General features: G+C 37.3%; 1 protein-coding gene and 1 long non-coding RNA gene across 4 annotated transcripts in view; one reads left to right on the top strand and one right to left on the bottom strand.

Annotated features, from left to right (window-relative positions):
- Positions 1-17: 17 nt before the first annotated feature.
- LOC138402857 (uncharacterized) lies at positions 18-3,489 on the top strand. The gene is made up of 3 exons (XR_011237196.1): positions 18-120; positions 1,965-3,081; positions 3,261-3,489. It is a non-coding gene; the product is annotated as an uncharacterized lncRNA (long non-coding RNA).
- Positions 3,490-3,744: 255 nt separating this feature from the next.
- Positions 3,745-15,657, bottom strand: part of LOC117985877 (lysosomal proton-coupled steroid conjugate and bile acid symporter SLC46A3-like) — a 37,148-nt gene continuing 25,235 nt past the window's right edge. For all 3 annotated transcript variants that reach the window (XM_069501178.1, XM_069501177.1, XM_069501176.1), the window contains exons 9-12: positions 8,256-8,456; positions 6,384-6,613; positions 5,503-5,652; positions 3,745-4,037 (exon numbers count right to left, since the gene is read on the bottom strand). In XM_069501178.1, coding sequence (XP_069357279.1) covers positions 3,945-4,037; positions 5,503-5,652; positions 6,384-6,613; positions 8,256-8,456 — 674 coding nt within the window. In that variant the 3' untranslated portion in view covers positions 3,745-3,944. The remainder of the gene's footprint in view (positions 4,038-5,502; positions 5,653-6,383; positions 6,614-8,255; positions 8,457-15,657) is intronic.

The following is a 15,657-nucleotide window of genomic DNA, read 5'->3' as shown; positions in this document are numbered from 1 at the left end:
TCTAAGTACACCTGAAACACAAAAGTTATGACCAAATTGTTGGATTGGATTTATTGGCAGCAAACTAATCTACCAAGTAAAAAGTCAAAACAGAGCAGTAAAAGCAACAGATTTGTTTTTGTAAGTACATATTTTACACTTTATACTCAGACAATTTAATTCATAAATAAACTGTGGTAATAAACCTTTAGGTAGATTCAGTAAATACGCTCATCTTTTCAAGCGCTCACTACATTAACCGTTCGGATTCGTCAGAACTCAGATATCCTAGTTCCTAAATCGCAAGCTCACTTGGTACAATATGTACCTATCCAAGTATGCCTATAACATCGTAGGAACTTATGACATTAACAGTGTAAAGTGCGAGTCAGACTCGCGCACCGAGGATTCCGTACACGCGTATTTTTTCGTCATTTTGCACAATAATTCAAAAACTATTATGTAGGTATGTATAAAAATAAGTAAAAATCTGTTTTTTTAGCATGTACAGGTAAAGCCCTTTCATATGATACCCCACTTGGTATATACTTAGTTTTTGCCACACCACAAATTCACGGTAGGTATAAGTCCTACCTAATACCTGCCAAATTTCATGATTCTAGGTCAACGAGAAGTACCCTAAGGCCTATAGACTTCATTGTTCCTTACAGACACGACAGACGGACAGACAGACAATGAAGTGATCCTATAAGGGTTCCTTTTTTCCTTCTGAAGTACAAAGCCCTAAAAACAGAGTTATCTTCTACTAGCTTATGCTCGCGACTTCATCCGCGTGGACTACACAAATTTCAACCCCCTATTTCCCCCCCTTAGGGGTTGAATTTTCAAAAATCCTTTCTTAGCGGATGCCTACGTCATAATAGCTATCTGCAAGCCAAATTTCAGCCCGATCCGTCCAGTAGTTTGAGCTGTGCGTTGATAGATCAGTCAGTCAGTCACCTTTTCCTTTTATATATTTAGATAACGTGATGAAAAATCTGAGAATTTTTTCCGCTAAGTAATTGAAAAGATTATGATTACCTACCTACAGTAGATTTACCTAAACATGTGATTACAAATCAAAACTGATTAAGTGATATTTTAAGTAGGTAGTGGGTATATTATAGCTTCCTGCAATTGTGATTTCCATCTACCTAATTTTAATCGATAAAAAATTATAAAATAATTATGATTGTTAGGTAAACTAGTAATCGATCACATCCATACATAGTAACTACTCTTATACTAAAGTATTATTATGAATCTGATATTATTATAATAATGATAACCTTATAATAATACTTCATCGCCATCGTTCATAGGGCGGGATGATGATACCCGCGACTTTGTCCACTTAGAATTAAGTTTTATTTTAATCTCGTGGGAACTCTTTAGTTTTCCGGAAAAAAAGTCCATCATCGGGATACAAGCTATCTCTGTACCTTTTGTGAAAAGGTAACAGACTGACGGGTTATAATATTAGATATTAGCTCATGAACTATATGGATTACCGCAAGTAGGTATAAGAATTCAACGTTTTAGGAATTCAAAAAGTCAACCATAGATATAAACAGAAATTCTCTTTTTAATGAAAATATTACAATAAAACTTAAAGCTAGCCTTATCTAATTACTATACAAATCATGCCCGCGGGGAAATTGCATTTTCCGAATCTAATAAACTAAGTTTTCCGCCTGACCAAATACCTACGAAGCACAGCTTTCTAATATTCTTTTACTTAGTCTGTATTTGTTTGCACAATTTGTGTGTAGATAGATACCCACGATATGACTTAAGATTTTTTACGAATCCCCTGATGACCTTCCCTGGGATATAAGCTATCTCTGTACCAATTTACGTCATAATCAGGTAAATGGATGTGCCGTGAAGAGCTAGCAGACAGAATTTTTTATTTATTTATAATATTGGTACGGATCTTGTATGGAAATGAAAGGCTTCTTATTCATTTCTCCTTTATTTGATAGGTAACAAAATGGGTGCCTCCTGTAGCTGCGACTGCAACCCTTGTTCGTGTTGCGACTGCAACTCGTGCAGTCCATGTAGCCCGTGCTGCGCTGAATGCTGTCCGTGCTGCCAGTGTTGCTGCGACAACAACAACGGCGTGCACGTCGTCGACCACCCAGGAGTGATTGTCGTTGACCAACCTACGCTCAGATGATCGTAATTATCTAATACAACCCGACAAAGTTAACTTGAGACTTCTCTGAGTAGTGTTTGTTAAACTACAAAATAAATACTATCGTAGTACAAGTATTGATTCATTTAGTAGGTGTTGCTTGGAAATAAAATGAAAACATTTGGGTAAGTAAGTATTTTTGTATACAACATGATTGCATTGTTTGCTTCGATCAATCAATGCAATGATGAATTGCGTTGATTGAACAAATCAAAGAATGCATTGTTTTTTTAAGAAGAAAACTAATTAATTAGGAAGGCTAGGGTGCATCTCGTTCCGGGTCTCAAGTTAACTTTGACGGCTTATCAATTCGTGATGTTTGTTATGTGGTAATTATGTATCTTTAGTAGTTAGGTTAAATTTATTTTATTTATTTTATCATCTCAGATGGGACGACTCAAACGCCTGCCCATTATTATACCTAATTTAATTTTTGTTTATTTATTAGGTTTTAATTAATAAAAAACATGTAACATGCATGTAACGACAAGGATCTTTTGGCAGTTAAATGACATTGACAGGGGGGGCGCAGTTGTAGAACAAAGGTTGCCAGCAAACAAAATCTCCTCAATTTTAGAGAGAGAATATTATGTTGAAAATGTCAATGTTGAAAATTGAATAAGTTTTATCTAATTTTAACTAAATGATAAATAAGGAAAGCCTACCCTGTTTCCACAGTGACAAAAAATAATAAAAACCATTGATAGGCTATGGACTTGCAACTTTTCATATTTACCTGCTCAAATACTATGTTTACCTAGTGCTAAATATAGTTATAAGATGCAGACACATTTTATGCTGTACCTATCTATTATCAGGGTTATCGTGATATTATGTATTGGCTCTAATATAAAAAAAACACTGGATTTCAGGTTTTTTACTTAGCAACACCACATTTAAGGTCTGTACGCACATAAGCTGCGCTGCGCGTCACTGCAGGACGCGGCACAGAGTGTCAAAATATTATTTCTATCATTTTGTTTGGCGCATATCGCACTAGAGCGTCGCTGCACAGCGCTTCACCGCCCGTTGCCCCGCGTCGCGGCTGGGAGAATATTGTGAAGCGCAGCGCAGTCGCGGACAGCAGCGTGACACTTCACAAGGTGGCGGAGTTAGTTCCGATTTTGGCCACGCGCCAAAAGATCCTTGTCGCACTGTACCTTTAAATCGAACTGTGAAATTAAAATAAAGATTTTCATTGTGAATCACGTTGCAAATCATTTAAAATACCACTCTTTTCTCTAGAACTTATATTTTGACCGACGAAGTGCGAGTCAGACTCGCGCACCGAGGGTAAGCTGTAGCTTGGAAGAAAACATCCATAACAATTAGGATATGGATTTAATACTAATTAATTCTTTCACCATTACAAAACCACTTTATCCTGAAGCAACGCTATAAATTATAAATATGTATGTACCGCGAGCGAAGTCGCGGGCAAAGACTAGGTAGTGATAATATTATAAATGCGAAAGGGTGTCAGTCAGTCTATCAGCTAGTTTTTGACTGAAAGGTACAGAAGCTTGCATCTCAAGGAAGGTCGGGTCATAGAAGTGAATTTAAAGATAAAATAATATTAGGAGTTTAATTGATTTATTATTACAAAAATTTAAAACATCCCATAATCTTCTGTAACATTGTTCTAATCATACCGATAGGAATTAAATCTTTTACGATGAGAGGTAGCCCAAAGTTAGGTAAATAAAAATAAAAATAAAATTCATAAATATAAATTGGGTTATAATTTTTTGCTTATGTTAAATTTTTTTTAATAACCCGTTCGGCAGAGTATTTCATACTGCCTGAGCGGCACTTCTGATCCGCCGAAAGAAATGTAGCAAACTTCATGGCTAGGTTGAACCTGTAAATGAAATTAAAAGCCTGTTGTTAATAAAATTATGTACAGGCATCTTCATTATCGAAGGTGGTCAGGACTAGTTGTGACCGCGCATATCAATCGACTGTACTTACATAGATGGACCGTGCGTATAGAGTATAGACGCAAGGTCGACGGCACGGTAGTTGCTGGGCAACTAGCCCAGCAACTCGGTCGAACGTTAGAATCTGTGATTTGTATGGAAGTTGCCGAGCACGGAGTCGCAGCAACTCCGTGCGTATAGACTTGGCGACTTCCATACAAATTACATATTCTTGAGTTGCCCGTCGACTGCGCGTATAGGCTCTAACGTTGACCTCCGTACTTCTGCCATAAGACATTGCTACCTGCTAAATTACCTGATAATACCTGACAAACAGACAAACAACGAAGTGATCCTATTAGGGTTCCTTTTTTATTTTTGAGATACGGAACCCTAAAAGGTGCCAGCTCAGCATAATGCTGTATGCCTCCTAATAAAATAAAAGAGGAGACAGCGCGGATTTTCTGCCGGAATGGGTTGCTATGGACCCTGCTTTTACCTAAGTTAAAGTTAAAGATATTTATTCGAAATACAGTACGCGGCAGAAAATAATGTACATCGACCTTTAGAAAGAGGTGCCTTTCCATGGCTACAAGAAAGAGGGGTACGGGAAGACCACCAACTACCTGGATGACAAATGTCCAAAGGGACATGCAACGCCTCGGCCTCAATGACGAAGACGCGAACACGCGAACTACCTACATAGTGCCGCATGATAAAGAAAGCCGACCCCGCGTAACGGGATAAGGCGAGGACAAAGAAGAAGAAGACCTTTAGAAAGATGTAGCTGTTTTGTAGAGCACTGTCTCTGTCGTTGAGACCGACAAAACGTCACATAGGTATGAGTGACAGAGAGTAGAGACAACGCTCTACAGAGCCGAATTATCATTCTAAAGGTCGATGTACATTATTTTCTGCCGCGTACTGTAGGGACCATTGTATAGTCTGCAACAGGTTGAGAGTGCAATCGGGGTATGAGGTGGGAGGCAGCCACGCACACTCGCACGTCACCCGCGCTCGCACGCACCAAGCACGCACCGGCTTAGCGCAGGGCTGTGCGGAGGTGAGAGGTGTTCCCTCCCAGATTACCATTTCAACCTGTCGCTTACTATAGGTACACTATGATTTTCAATTGTTTATACTTACCTAATGGTGATAATTAATTACGGAAACTAAAGGGTTCCAAACCCGCCCTGGTCATTAAACCCTATTAATTCACAGGTGTTTGTCGATATCTGTATAGCTAACCTTGCCAGAGAGCCCCTGTGTCGTACTCTACCGACGTAGAGAGGCTCGGCGTTAATGGTGTTGCTCGCTATGATGGCTTCGGGCGGAACTTGGCCGTTACAGGCACCCACTTCACGGCGTGCTGAGGGGCACATAGCACCTGAAATCTGTATAGCTAACCTTGCCAGGGGTCAGAGAGCCCCTGTGTCGTACTCTACCGACGTAGAGAGGCTCGGCGTTAATGGTGTTGCCCGCTATGATGGCTTCGGGCGGAACTTGGCCGTTACTTGCAGGCACCCACTTCACGGCGTGCTGAGGGGCACATAGCACCTGAAATATTTAATAGCCATTTTTAATCACTAAGGACCTTTCAGGTGCTGTAGTGAACGCTGTCGTCTAAGAGCGAGCGAACTCCAGGGTTCGATTTTTTGTTCGGGCTCTATACTTGACTCTAATAAAAATTAGCACTCTAAAACATCATATTTTACAAACGGATCTAGAAATCGTTTCAAAATACCTTACTATGAAAATATTATCTAGCCTCTGGGTTGCCCACCAAACCCACGAGGACTAACTCGGGACGAGACGAGCGATATGCTTTAATATTTCGCGGTAGAAGATAAATGCACAATAGTACATTACTGCACGAGACCGGGAAGTAAGCGTTTTCTGGTTGAGTGTGAGTTAGACGGCCGAGCCTTGGAAAAAAAAAGAAAAGTTTATTGTGCTTTTCTAAAAAATTTAACAGTAAATTATTTTAAAAAATACAGTTTTTGCTAAATCGGCCTCCTCTCTCAAATTGGGATGTGTGCAGTCAAATTCCATACTATCCTCACTTGAACTTATTTTATCTAGTAGGTGTAGGTACAGTGAGTAGGTTACTTGTTTAATAAATAATTTAAAAAGAACAGTCAATTCGCGCCTTTTAATAATATGAAGACAAAAAATCTAACTTTTAAAATTTTTGCGAATTAATTCCGACACGGATAACCGTGCTGTGTGCTGAAAGCTCTATTCGGTAGAGTTCGGAATTCAAACTATAGAAAAAATAAATTACTTACCTCAAAGTTATGAACCGGTATTTCTCTACCGGCAAACGGTATGTAAGCTGCACGGTGCTTGACCGCCAGCTTGCCGGGCACCAAGCCGCCATTGTGGTAAGATCGGATGACCCACAGGGGGCTGCCGTCCCAACCTTCCTTGCCTGCGGGGTATGCTCTACCGTATAGCGTGTGAGCTTCTCCGGGCGTGGTCGGTACCCAGTCAATAAGCTCTGGAGGATATTCGGGCTCTGAAATGTGAAATTTTTACTAATGTAAGTAGGTACGCTTATCACGCATTTTAATATTTAGATTCACATGTTCATATTTGATTGAGAAGAATTTTGTACGTCCATCCGCTGGGAAGACCCGTGATCGACTGAAAGGTTCAGTCGATCATGGGTAACTAGACGCGAACTATGTTCTTTCAAACTGAAAGCTCATGTCTAGTTTATTATCTCTATATATACAAAAAAAAGTGCTAATCAGCACATTTTGCACGATAAATCAAAAACTACTTACTAGATCTCGTTCAAACCAATTTTCGGAGGAAGTTTGCATGATAATGTACATCATATATTTTTTTTTAGTTGTATCATTCTCTTATTTTAGAAGTTACAGGGGGGGGGGCACATTTTACCACTTTGGAAGTGTCTCTCGCGCAAAATATTCAGTTTAGAAAAAATTATATAAGAAACCTCAATATCATTTTTGAAAGCCTATCCATAGATAACCCCACACGTATGGGTTTGATAAAAAAAATTTTTTGAGTTTCAGTTCTAAGTATGGGGAACCCCAAAATTTATTGTTTTTTTTCTATTTTTGTATGAAAATCTTAATGCGGTTCACAGAATACATCTACTTACCAAGTTTCAACAGTATAGCTCCTATAGTTTCGAAAAAAAGTCGCTGTGACATACGGACGGACAGACAGACAGACAGACAGACATGACGAATCTATAAGGGTTCCGTTTTTGCCATTTGGCTACGGAACCCTAAAAATGAATCGCTGTATGTACACGCTGATCGCAAATCTCGAGAACAGCTGAACCGATTTAGCTAATTATTTTTTCACAATATTTATTCTTTGAAGTACGAGGGTGGTTCTTACGAAGAGAAAAATTTGAAAATTTCCTGAAAAAGAATCGACTGTAAGGCGGTACGAAGTTCGCCGGGGCAGCTAGTGTTCTATAAAATTTATAATAGCGTCATCTAGTACCTATCACAATAATTAATACGATAATGTTGTCATTTTATCAGTTTTGAATTACTATACGTAAGTATGTGAATAATAAGGAATTAGTGTAGCCATTGTGCGTAAAATAATACAATAAGACGTATTTCGGGTGCTCCAAACCGATTTCGGTTACGTCGACATAAGCACAGAATATTTATAATAGCACTAACGACATAAGCATTAAGCAAGATAGGTACCTACCTATGTAGGTAGGTGGCGTAAATCGTAGGCGTCAGCTAAGTAATAGCTTATCAATCAAACTGTGGCACTCTGTACCCGTAGTACAAGATTTTACGCCTCACCAAACGAAACCAAATTCGAGAGTCGAAATACTTCCGCGTTACAGTAAAATGGACCTAAACAGCCTTGAATTGAAGTCAAATATTCAATGCCACTGATTTTAATTTCGCAATGTTTCCGCTTGGAGGCGCTGGCTGTAGAAGTGTAGACAAACTGAGCTTTAAAACAAGGCGTTTAAGATCCAGTTTACTGTAACGCGGAAGTATTTCGACTCTCGAATTTGGTTTGGTTTGGTGAGACGAAAAAATCTTGTACTACGGTACTGGTGGCACTAATGGCCTTGCAAATCGCACTATGTGCACCTGTCAATCCTTGTGTAAGTAGGTACAATTTATAATTTATTATGGGTAACTTACGTTCTACAACTATAACTGGATCGGGAATAGGTTGCGGTGGGTATATATAGTTCGTCACGTAAGTTGGTTGCGAGGGGTGACCTTCTGGCGGTGGTAACACTGGCATCATAACTGGCGTCGGCACGTAGGCGAAGGCACCTGGAGCTTGACTAGGGGGAGGTGGATAACCATAGTAAGGGGGTGGTCCACTTGGAGGGGGATCTGAAAATTAAAAAAACTTATATCAAAATAGGGGAATAGAACAAGAAGTATCGATATATACCTACCTACCTGATATGATACCTACTCCTTTATCATCGTTGCGTCAACATACTATACGCACGTAAGTTAAAATTATGTAACTACAAAGGAAATTCACTATGTATTTAGAATGCTGCCCTAATATGGCAGTTCCGAATAGGAGCACCTACATGAGACCATAATGAATATTATTAACTTCGATTGCCCGTTGTGCCAGATCCTTTTTTCCACGCACACGCAAACAGCTGTGGAATCAACTCCTCAACAAATTCCTGAAAGGCCGCCAACGCTTAGGCGGTTCCTCTGGTACTGGTTCATGGGCGGCGGTAATCACTTAACATACATCGGCTATTCTTACTATTTTTTTTTGTTGAATTTATTGATGTTTATGGCTAAAGCAAGATAGAACACAAATATTACCTAGATTCGACGACGTGGATTCGATATTTATTATTATCTTAAAATCAAGGAAAAACTACATTTGCTTTAGAAATTAGCACAAGCATACATGGATCGATAAACAATATACCTAAACCGTCATGGACGGAAAGATAAGAAAAAAGGGCATAAAAATATAAAACACTCACTGTATGCCATTTTGGATATTAAGTATTCCGTGGAAGAACAAAACCAAATCCAAAAAAACAAGCCTATTGTTTCATCATAAACTCGTTAATATACTTGGAGCACTGGAAATATTTATCATTTCCCTGCATTATCTTAATCAAGCCTCTATCTCGGTAATTTCTGCAAAGTATTGATTAGATAATTCAGTTGAGTACAAAAAGAGTGGAAACCGCGATTAATACAACCGTTATGAATATTGAGTCACGGCGGACCTATCCATCTATCCTTTTTTTTTAAATTAAAAAAGACTGAAGTGTCTGGCGTAATTTTCGAAATGGGTTTGTGTGAACTGTACCGTACCATGGACCCGAATCACACATTTTTAAAAATTTGTCTGTCAGTCTGTCGGTTTGAACGGGCTTAGCTTCGAACCAGCTGAAACTATGTTGACGGAACTTTCACAGACAAGTACAGGATTAATCAAGTATGTAGTAACACAGACTACTTTTTTAACCAACTTTAAAAAAAGGAGGCGCTATGTTTTTCGACAGAAATGTACACCGAAATCTCAGAGATTTCTGAGCCGATTCGCATTTTTTTTATCGAGAGAGAAACTTTGCGACATGTCCCATTAAAAATTTGGATTCCAACTCCTCAATTCTGATGCTGCAGGGCACCTGGCCACCAAAACTGATGGGATTTAGAAACTGTCATTTATAAAATGATATGGGAGGTACCTATCAAGTAAAGACCTTATCGTTGAACTCGAGGACCCAACTCCTCAACCCTGATGCTGTAAGGAATCGTATTCCTAAATTCCACGGTGATACCACGGGATTTTTTAAAGAATCATCCGTTTAAATGTATTTACGAAATTTGGTACAAAGATGCCTTGCATCCTGGGGATGGGCTACTATGGATAGACTACTTTTCGTCATGGAAAATCAAAAGTTTTCACGGGATTTTTAAAAACCTAAATCCACGCGGGCGAAGCCGCGGACATTAGCAGGTTCAAAAAAAGGATTTATTATTTATTACTAGCTTATGCCCGCGACTTCATCCGCGTCACGACTACACAAATTTCAAACTCCTGTTTTACCCCTTAGGGTTAGGAGTTGAATTTTCAAAAACCCTTTGCGTTGCTATCTGAATGCCTTTCAGCCCGATCCTTCCAGTAGTTTGAGCTGTGTGTTGATAGCTCAGTCATGTCGGTCAGTCCAGTAAGCTTTTTCTTTCATATAATATTTAGATCTATATAATATCCAGTATCATAAGCAATATGACCTAATGTAGAAACCTTGTCAAGTTATCGATTAACAACATCAATGATCCCTGTTGATTGTTTTGTTACTATACCTTAATTAAAATGAAATCAAATAATAATTGAAGTAGAGCTATAATACTATTATTAAAACTATTGTATTTGGTGTAATAAAACAAAAAAATGAATAGAACTGATCATTGCTCCGAGATAAACAGACATCTAAAATGTTTTATGATTATTTCGTTTCTTCAATTGGGTATCCAGTATTTTTGGATTAGAAAACCCTTCAGTTCATCAAATGTTCAGAGAACATGCACATCAAAAATAATTTGAACAAGCTTTGGTCTTTATGCATTGTATCATCTGTTATAGTAGCTCATGTGTTACTCGTAGATCTAAGTCTGAAATTCGATATTAAAAATATTAGATGAAATTTCAAACATCAACAATATTTTATTAACTTGGCTATTATAGTAATTCACGTAACAAACGGCGATAATTTGTATGTTAAAACATATGAAATGTTTAACAACATGCTTTCTGACCTGAAATTAAGCAACAGGATATTATGATGATGTCTCTGAAACTTATATATGGTTCTCAATACAGTATTCCTAATTTTTCTGGTTTTTATAACCATGGAGTTGTATTTATGGCGATCCACCTTTCGTTATGATTATAAGGGATACCTATATTTCTTTCTATGTATCATTTGTTAATACATTTGTGTTTAATCTTATCGATTTAAAAATAATTAACTTAGAAATTATCCAGATGCCTTAAACTGAAAAATAGTGCAGCCTGTACAATTTTCTTTTGGGAACCTCAGCGAACATGAGGAGGACTCTTTGTTACCTCTTGGATAAAAATATTATTTTATTCATCCGAAGCCAACGGGGGCATTATTAAATTTAACATTATGTGTAAAATATACGATAATCTCTGCACTTGGTATTCATCTGCTACAGAGTTGTCATGGACTCGAGGTTAGGTGCGTTTTGTCTACTTTAATTTGTGAATTAAAGTCAGATTTTGGAAGTCTATTTATTTTTCAGATAATGCTAATACTCTGGTTAATGTTCACAAGCGCAGTAACATCTATTACCTTAATATCTAACGACGAGGGTATTTATTATTATCGTCAATTACTAACGAAACTTGAAATGCAATAAATGTGAAGCTTTTATCTGTGCAGCTTTTTTCTGTTTAGAACTGAATTCTATCTATAGCCTTATCTCGGCAATCTTTATTTTTCCATATCCTTCTCAGTTTCAATAGATCCTTGAAGTTTCTTATCGTCTCTTTAAATAATACTTACTAGTCACGATATACTTTTTTTTAAATTATAGACCCACCACTCCTGGTTAGAGATCAGAAAGGAGTCCAAATATACGTCTGGTTCAGTACCGAATCTTACGTAGACGGCCAAATAAGACAAGAAGTTGAGAAGACAAATTTGTTAATTATCAAAATATGATCGACTTCAGATGCGGTAAGCTCAATTACTTCTACACACATAACACAGTTGTACATATAAAGTTCACTGATGTGGTTTGGTAGGTACATAAACTTTCGATCCTCAACTATGTAGCTAGCTCATTTTGAACAAATAGTTTAAATGTAGAATTTTTAGACATCAATTATTCTTTATGTGTAAATCCATCCATAATAGTTTTGCGAAGGATAAATACGTACAACATGCTATTAAATTAAGTACATATTGGCAAGAGTAGCTCTTCCCTGTGTTTTAGTACTAAAACACAAGGAAGAACGTAACACAAGGTACTTACTTTATGAAGGTGTAGAACTTCAAATTGCTACCTACACACTATCGAACGCACATTTGAAGGGATAATCGGACTTGAACGTCGTCCTAAAGGGCGGGATGTGCATCATGTCTCCTGGACCCGGTTTTGCCAACGTTGAAAGAATGATTCAGTTGGACTCGTGTCTAGTATAAATCTCATACTTAATAATAGTCCTAATCCTAATTAATATTATAAATGTGAAAGTGTGGATGTTTGGATGTTTATTACTCAATCACGCCAAACCGGCTGAACGGATTTGGATGAAATTTGGAATGGAGATAGATTTTACCCTGGATTAACACTTAGGCTACTTTTATCCAGGAAAATCAAAGAGTTCCCGCGGGATTTTGAAAAACGTACAAGAACAGTACGTACGTGAAACAGAGCAACGGATCGACGTGATGTTTGCATGGGTATGGTTGACCTGGAGAGTGACATAGGCTACTTTTTATCCCGGAAAATCAAAGAGTTCCCGCGGAATTTTGAAAAATGTAAATCCACGAGGCGAAGTCGCGGGCATCAGCTAATATATTATATTTAGGAAGGGTGCACTTTGGCTACTCTCAATTTAGCATCTAACCTGTCTAGAACATAATAGCGTTTAAAGATAAAAGACAACTAAGTATGAAATGACAAGCGCCTCCAGTTAGAGCAAACCCCCGAGCATTTCGATGGAAGCCTCCATGGTTAAAAACTTTACAACCGCTGAAAGAAGGGAACGCTCAGGAGATCAGCGAATGGGTGTGTAATGTAGCCTTAACATTAATTTTTGTAATATTTTAGATTCTATCAGAAGGGGACAACTGCAGCTATTCCAACAAGTTGTCAATTCAAACCGCTTGCAGTTCACGGCTTGTAATCTCTATAGACCTGAATTATGCGACGGTTCTCGGGACTATAATGAGCGTCATTACCTATAGCATTATATCCATTCAATTGTTTTAATTAAACTTCTAATAAATACCGTTCTAATATGTACATGACGAACGCTTAATTTTGACCAAAAGTTTAATTAATAAATTCTTCAGCAAATATTGTGAAAATCATCATCTTATTCTTTAATCGCTCATCTTATCTTATTAATCTTGCTACTTAATATTATTGAAGTCAAAGTTTGATATTTCTTCACCTCACGACTGAAACCGATTCGAAGATAGCTTATTACCCTGAAGAGTTCCCATGAGATATTTAAAAATCATAATCAATGCGGGCAAAGACGCGGGCATTATCTAGTCTTATACCAAAATTAGTTATTTAAAAAAATAAGATTGAGAAGCCTAGGAATTGATTTCGGGAGGGATTTTATCAGGGCATTAATAGCCGAATCGTTTCATGAGAAAAAAAACTTTTGTTCGACTTGATGGCTAACTATACTATGCGCCCCGATAGTGTTAGAAAAACTAATTCATCGTACTTAATCGTAATCGACAACAAATTCTGCCCCTTGATTACAAACTAAAGTGAACTTCAGTGCTAAAGAGAAGGTAGGAAGGTAGGAAGTTCTCAGGCGGGGAGATACAAAAGTTAAAACTGTTGATTGTTAAACATGTCACAATGAACTATTGTGCAACAAGAGAGCAAAGTTCGACTGTTTGCCAGGGTTGAGTTTGAATCTCGAGCAAGCGAAGGAGCTCGTGATTATACTCGTAAGTTAAAATCCTGAGCGTTATCAAAGTCAAAGTCATTCAAAGGCACAAGAAATAAAGTATGTACTTTGTTTCTTGTGCCTCTCGCGAGCGGGAGAAGTGTTAGGTTGGTAACTTACTTACGTTTTTGTGAAGATAAAATAAAAATATCAAAATGCACAAAAATGTTTTTGTAAAAAATCTATATTAGTACAGTTCAGTTTTTGTAAAAAAATCTATATATTACAGCCCTAAAATATATAAGTACCCTATATCTCATTTAGTAGGTAATCTGTACTTTAAGTTACTTACTATCAGGTATAGGTATTTACAATAACAAAAAAGAACCCACAATACAAATTATATCCATTATTGGTTAATATAGCATAAGTATTAAATTAAAGAAACTTATTCCAAACCAGTGGATAATTTTTTTCTCGATCCATTAGATAACAATATTGGACATTATTCGATCGAATAAAATATAAACCCCCAATATAAATAAACCATTCCAAAACCTCTTAATCGTAAAACATTCCTACTCAGCCGCGTCTTGCATTAAATCGAAATTGTAGAGATTCCTTTAAATTCGTAGATCGTTTTTACTTGAAACAGGATCCGGGCGGGTAGGCTGCGGCATTTGATAAGTGCTTTTCAGGGACGATACTGACATAAAGCAATTATTGGGCTTGTACTGGTGTTGGACTGGTGGGGCGAAGCATGGACCCATGTGGTTGATCTGGGGCGGACCGAAGTGGCTGGCGGGGTGAACCGGGTGTTGCTTGCTTGGCATTGGGGAACATGCTATCATTGGGTTGTAATTTGGTCGGTGCATTCTGTAAAAAAAATAAAAAAAATTGAAAGTATACCGATGGACTGGAATCTGGAGGACATTTTAGGGCCACTTTCTCGCAGTGACAAAAATGTATTGAAGCAATTTAACTACAAATCCAACTGTCCGTCAATATAGAATCAGACCCCTAGGGCGATTGTCTAAAACCTGCATCAATCATTATTACAATCTCAATTGTTCTGATTGGCTGAATTTGTGCGATTCTTGTTGCAACAATGCATTGTGGCCAACAGTGAGCGAGCATTAACCAATCAGAGATGATTGCGATCGTGACATTGTAGCTGTCAAAAAACCGCGGTAGGGCCACAGGTTTCCACAAAATCCAGCTTTCCGCTCCTGGGTAAATGTAGGGAAGTTTTTTGCTTACCTCCTTTTTCAGGTAGGTATATGAATTGGATAATTTCTTAATGCCTGAGACATACGAAATATTTTTTAAACCAGAATATAATAATTCAAATGATTTTTCATATAATATGAAATGAATAGGTACTCACATGATCGTCTTATTTTGTAAGTGCAGAAGTGCACGAGCAGTTAGAAAGTTTTGAATGAATCTGTAATATCGAAATCTTTAGCATTTTATATTGATTTTTTATCAAATGTTTATCAGATGATTGTTATCCTTTAAAGACTACTTGAGCACAAAAGGGTAATGGAATTATGTAGATAAGATCTTTTTTGTTACCTACATAAATATAAAAATTATAATAAAATACTTATAACAATAACAAATTCATCTGTTTCTATGCATTTTTATTGAAACTTTTGTGTGCAACCGATAAAAATTTCAAATATTGTTTAATCATTGCCACAATCATTACAATCTCCTTATCAAAATGAATAAGTAAAATCTATAGGCTGATTTGATTTTGATTAGATCGGATAAAATAAAAGTTGGTTCAAAATTTTGAGTCAGAAGGTGTATTAAAAATTGTAATAAAAGGTATAACCTAGTTTGAATGAGAACATTGCAATTGCAAATAAATAAATTAGAAAATTTCGTTTAGATAATTTTCTATCATCTATTCAAAGATAGAAACTTTTA

This window comes from Maniola hyperantus, chromosome 10, assembly GCF_902806685.2.
Source record: "Maniola hyperantus chromosome 10, iAphHyp1.2, whole genome shotgun sequence".
Lineage (NCBI taxonomy): Eukaryota > Metazoa > Arthropoda > Insecta > Lepidoptera > Nymphalidae > Maniola > Maniola hyperantus.
Note: the sequence above shows the minus strand (reverse complement) of the source record. Positions and strands in the feature narration are given on the sequence as shown.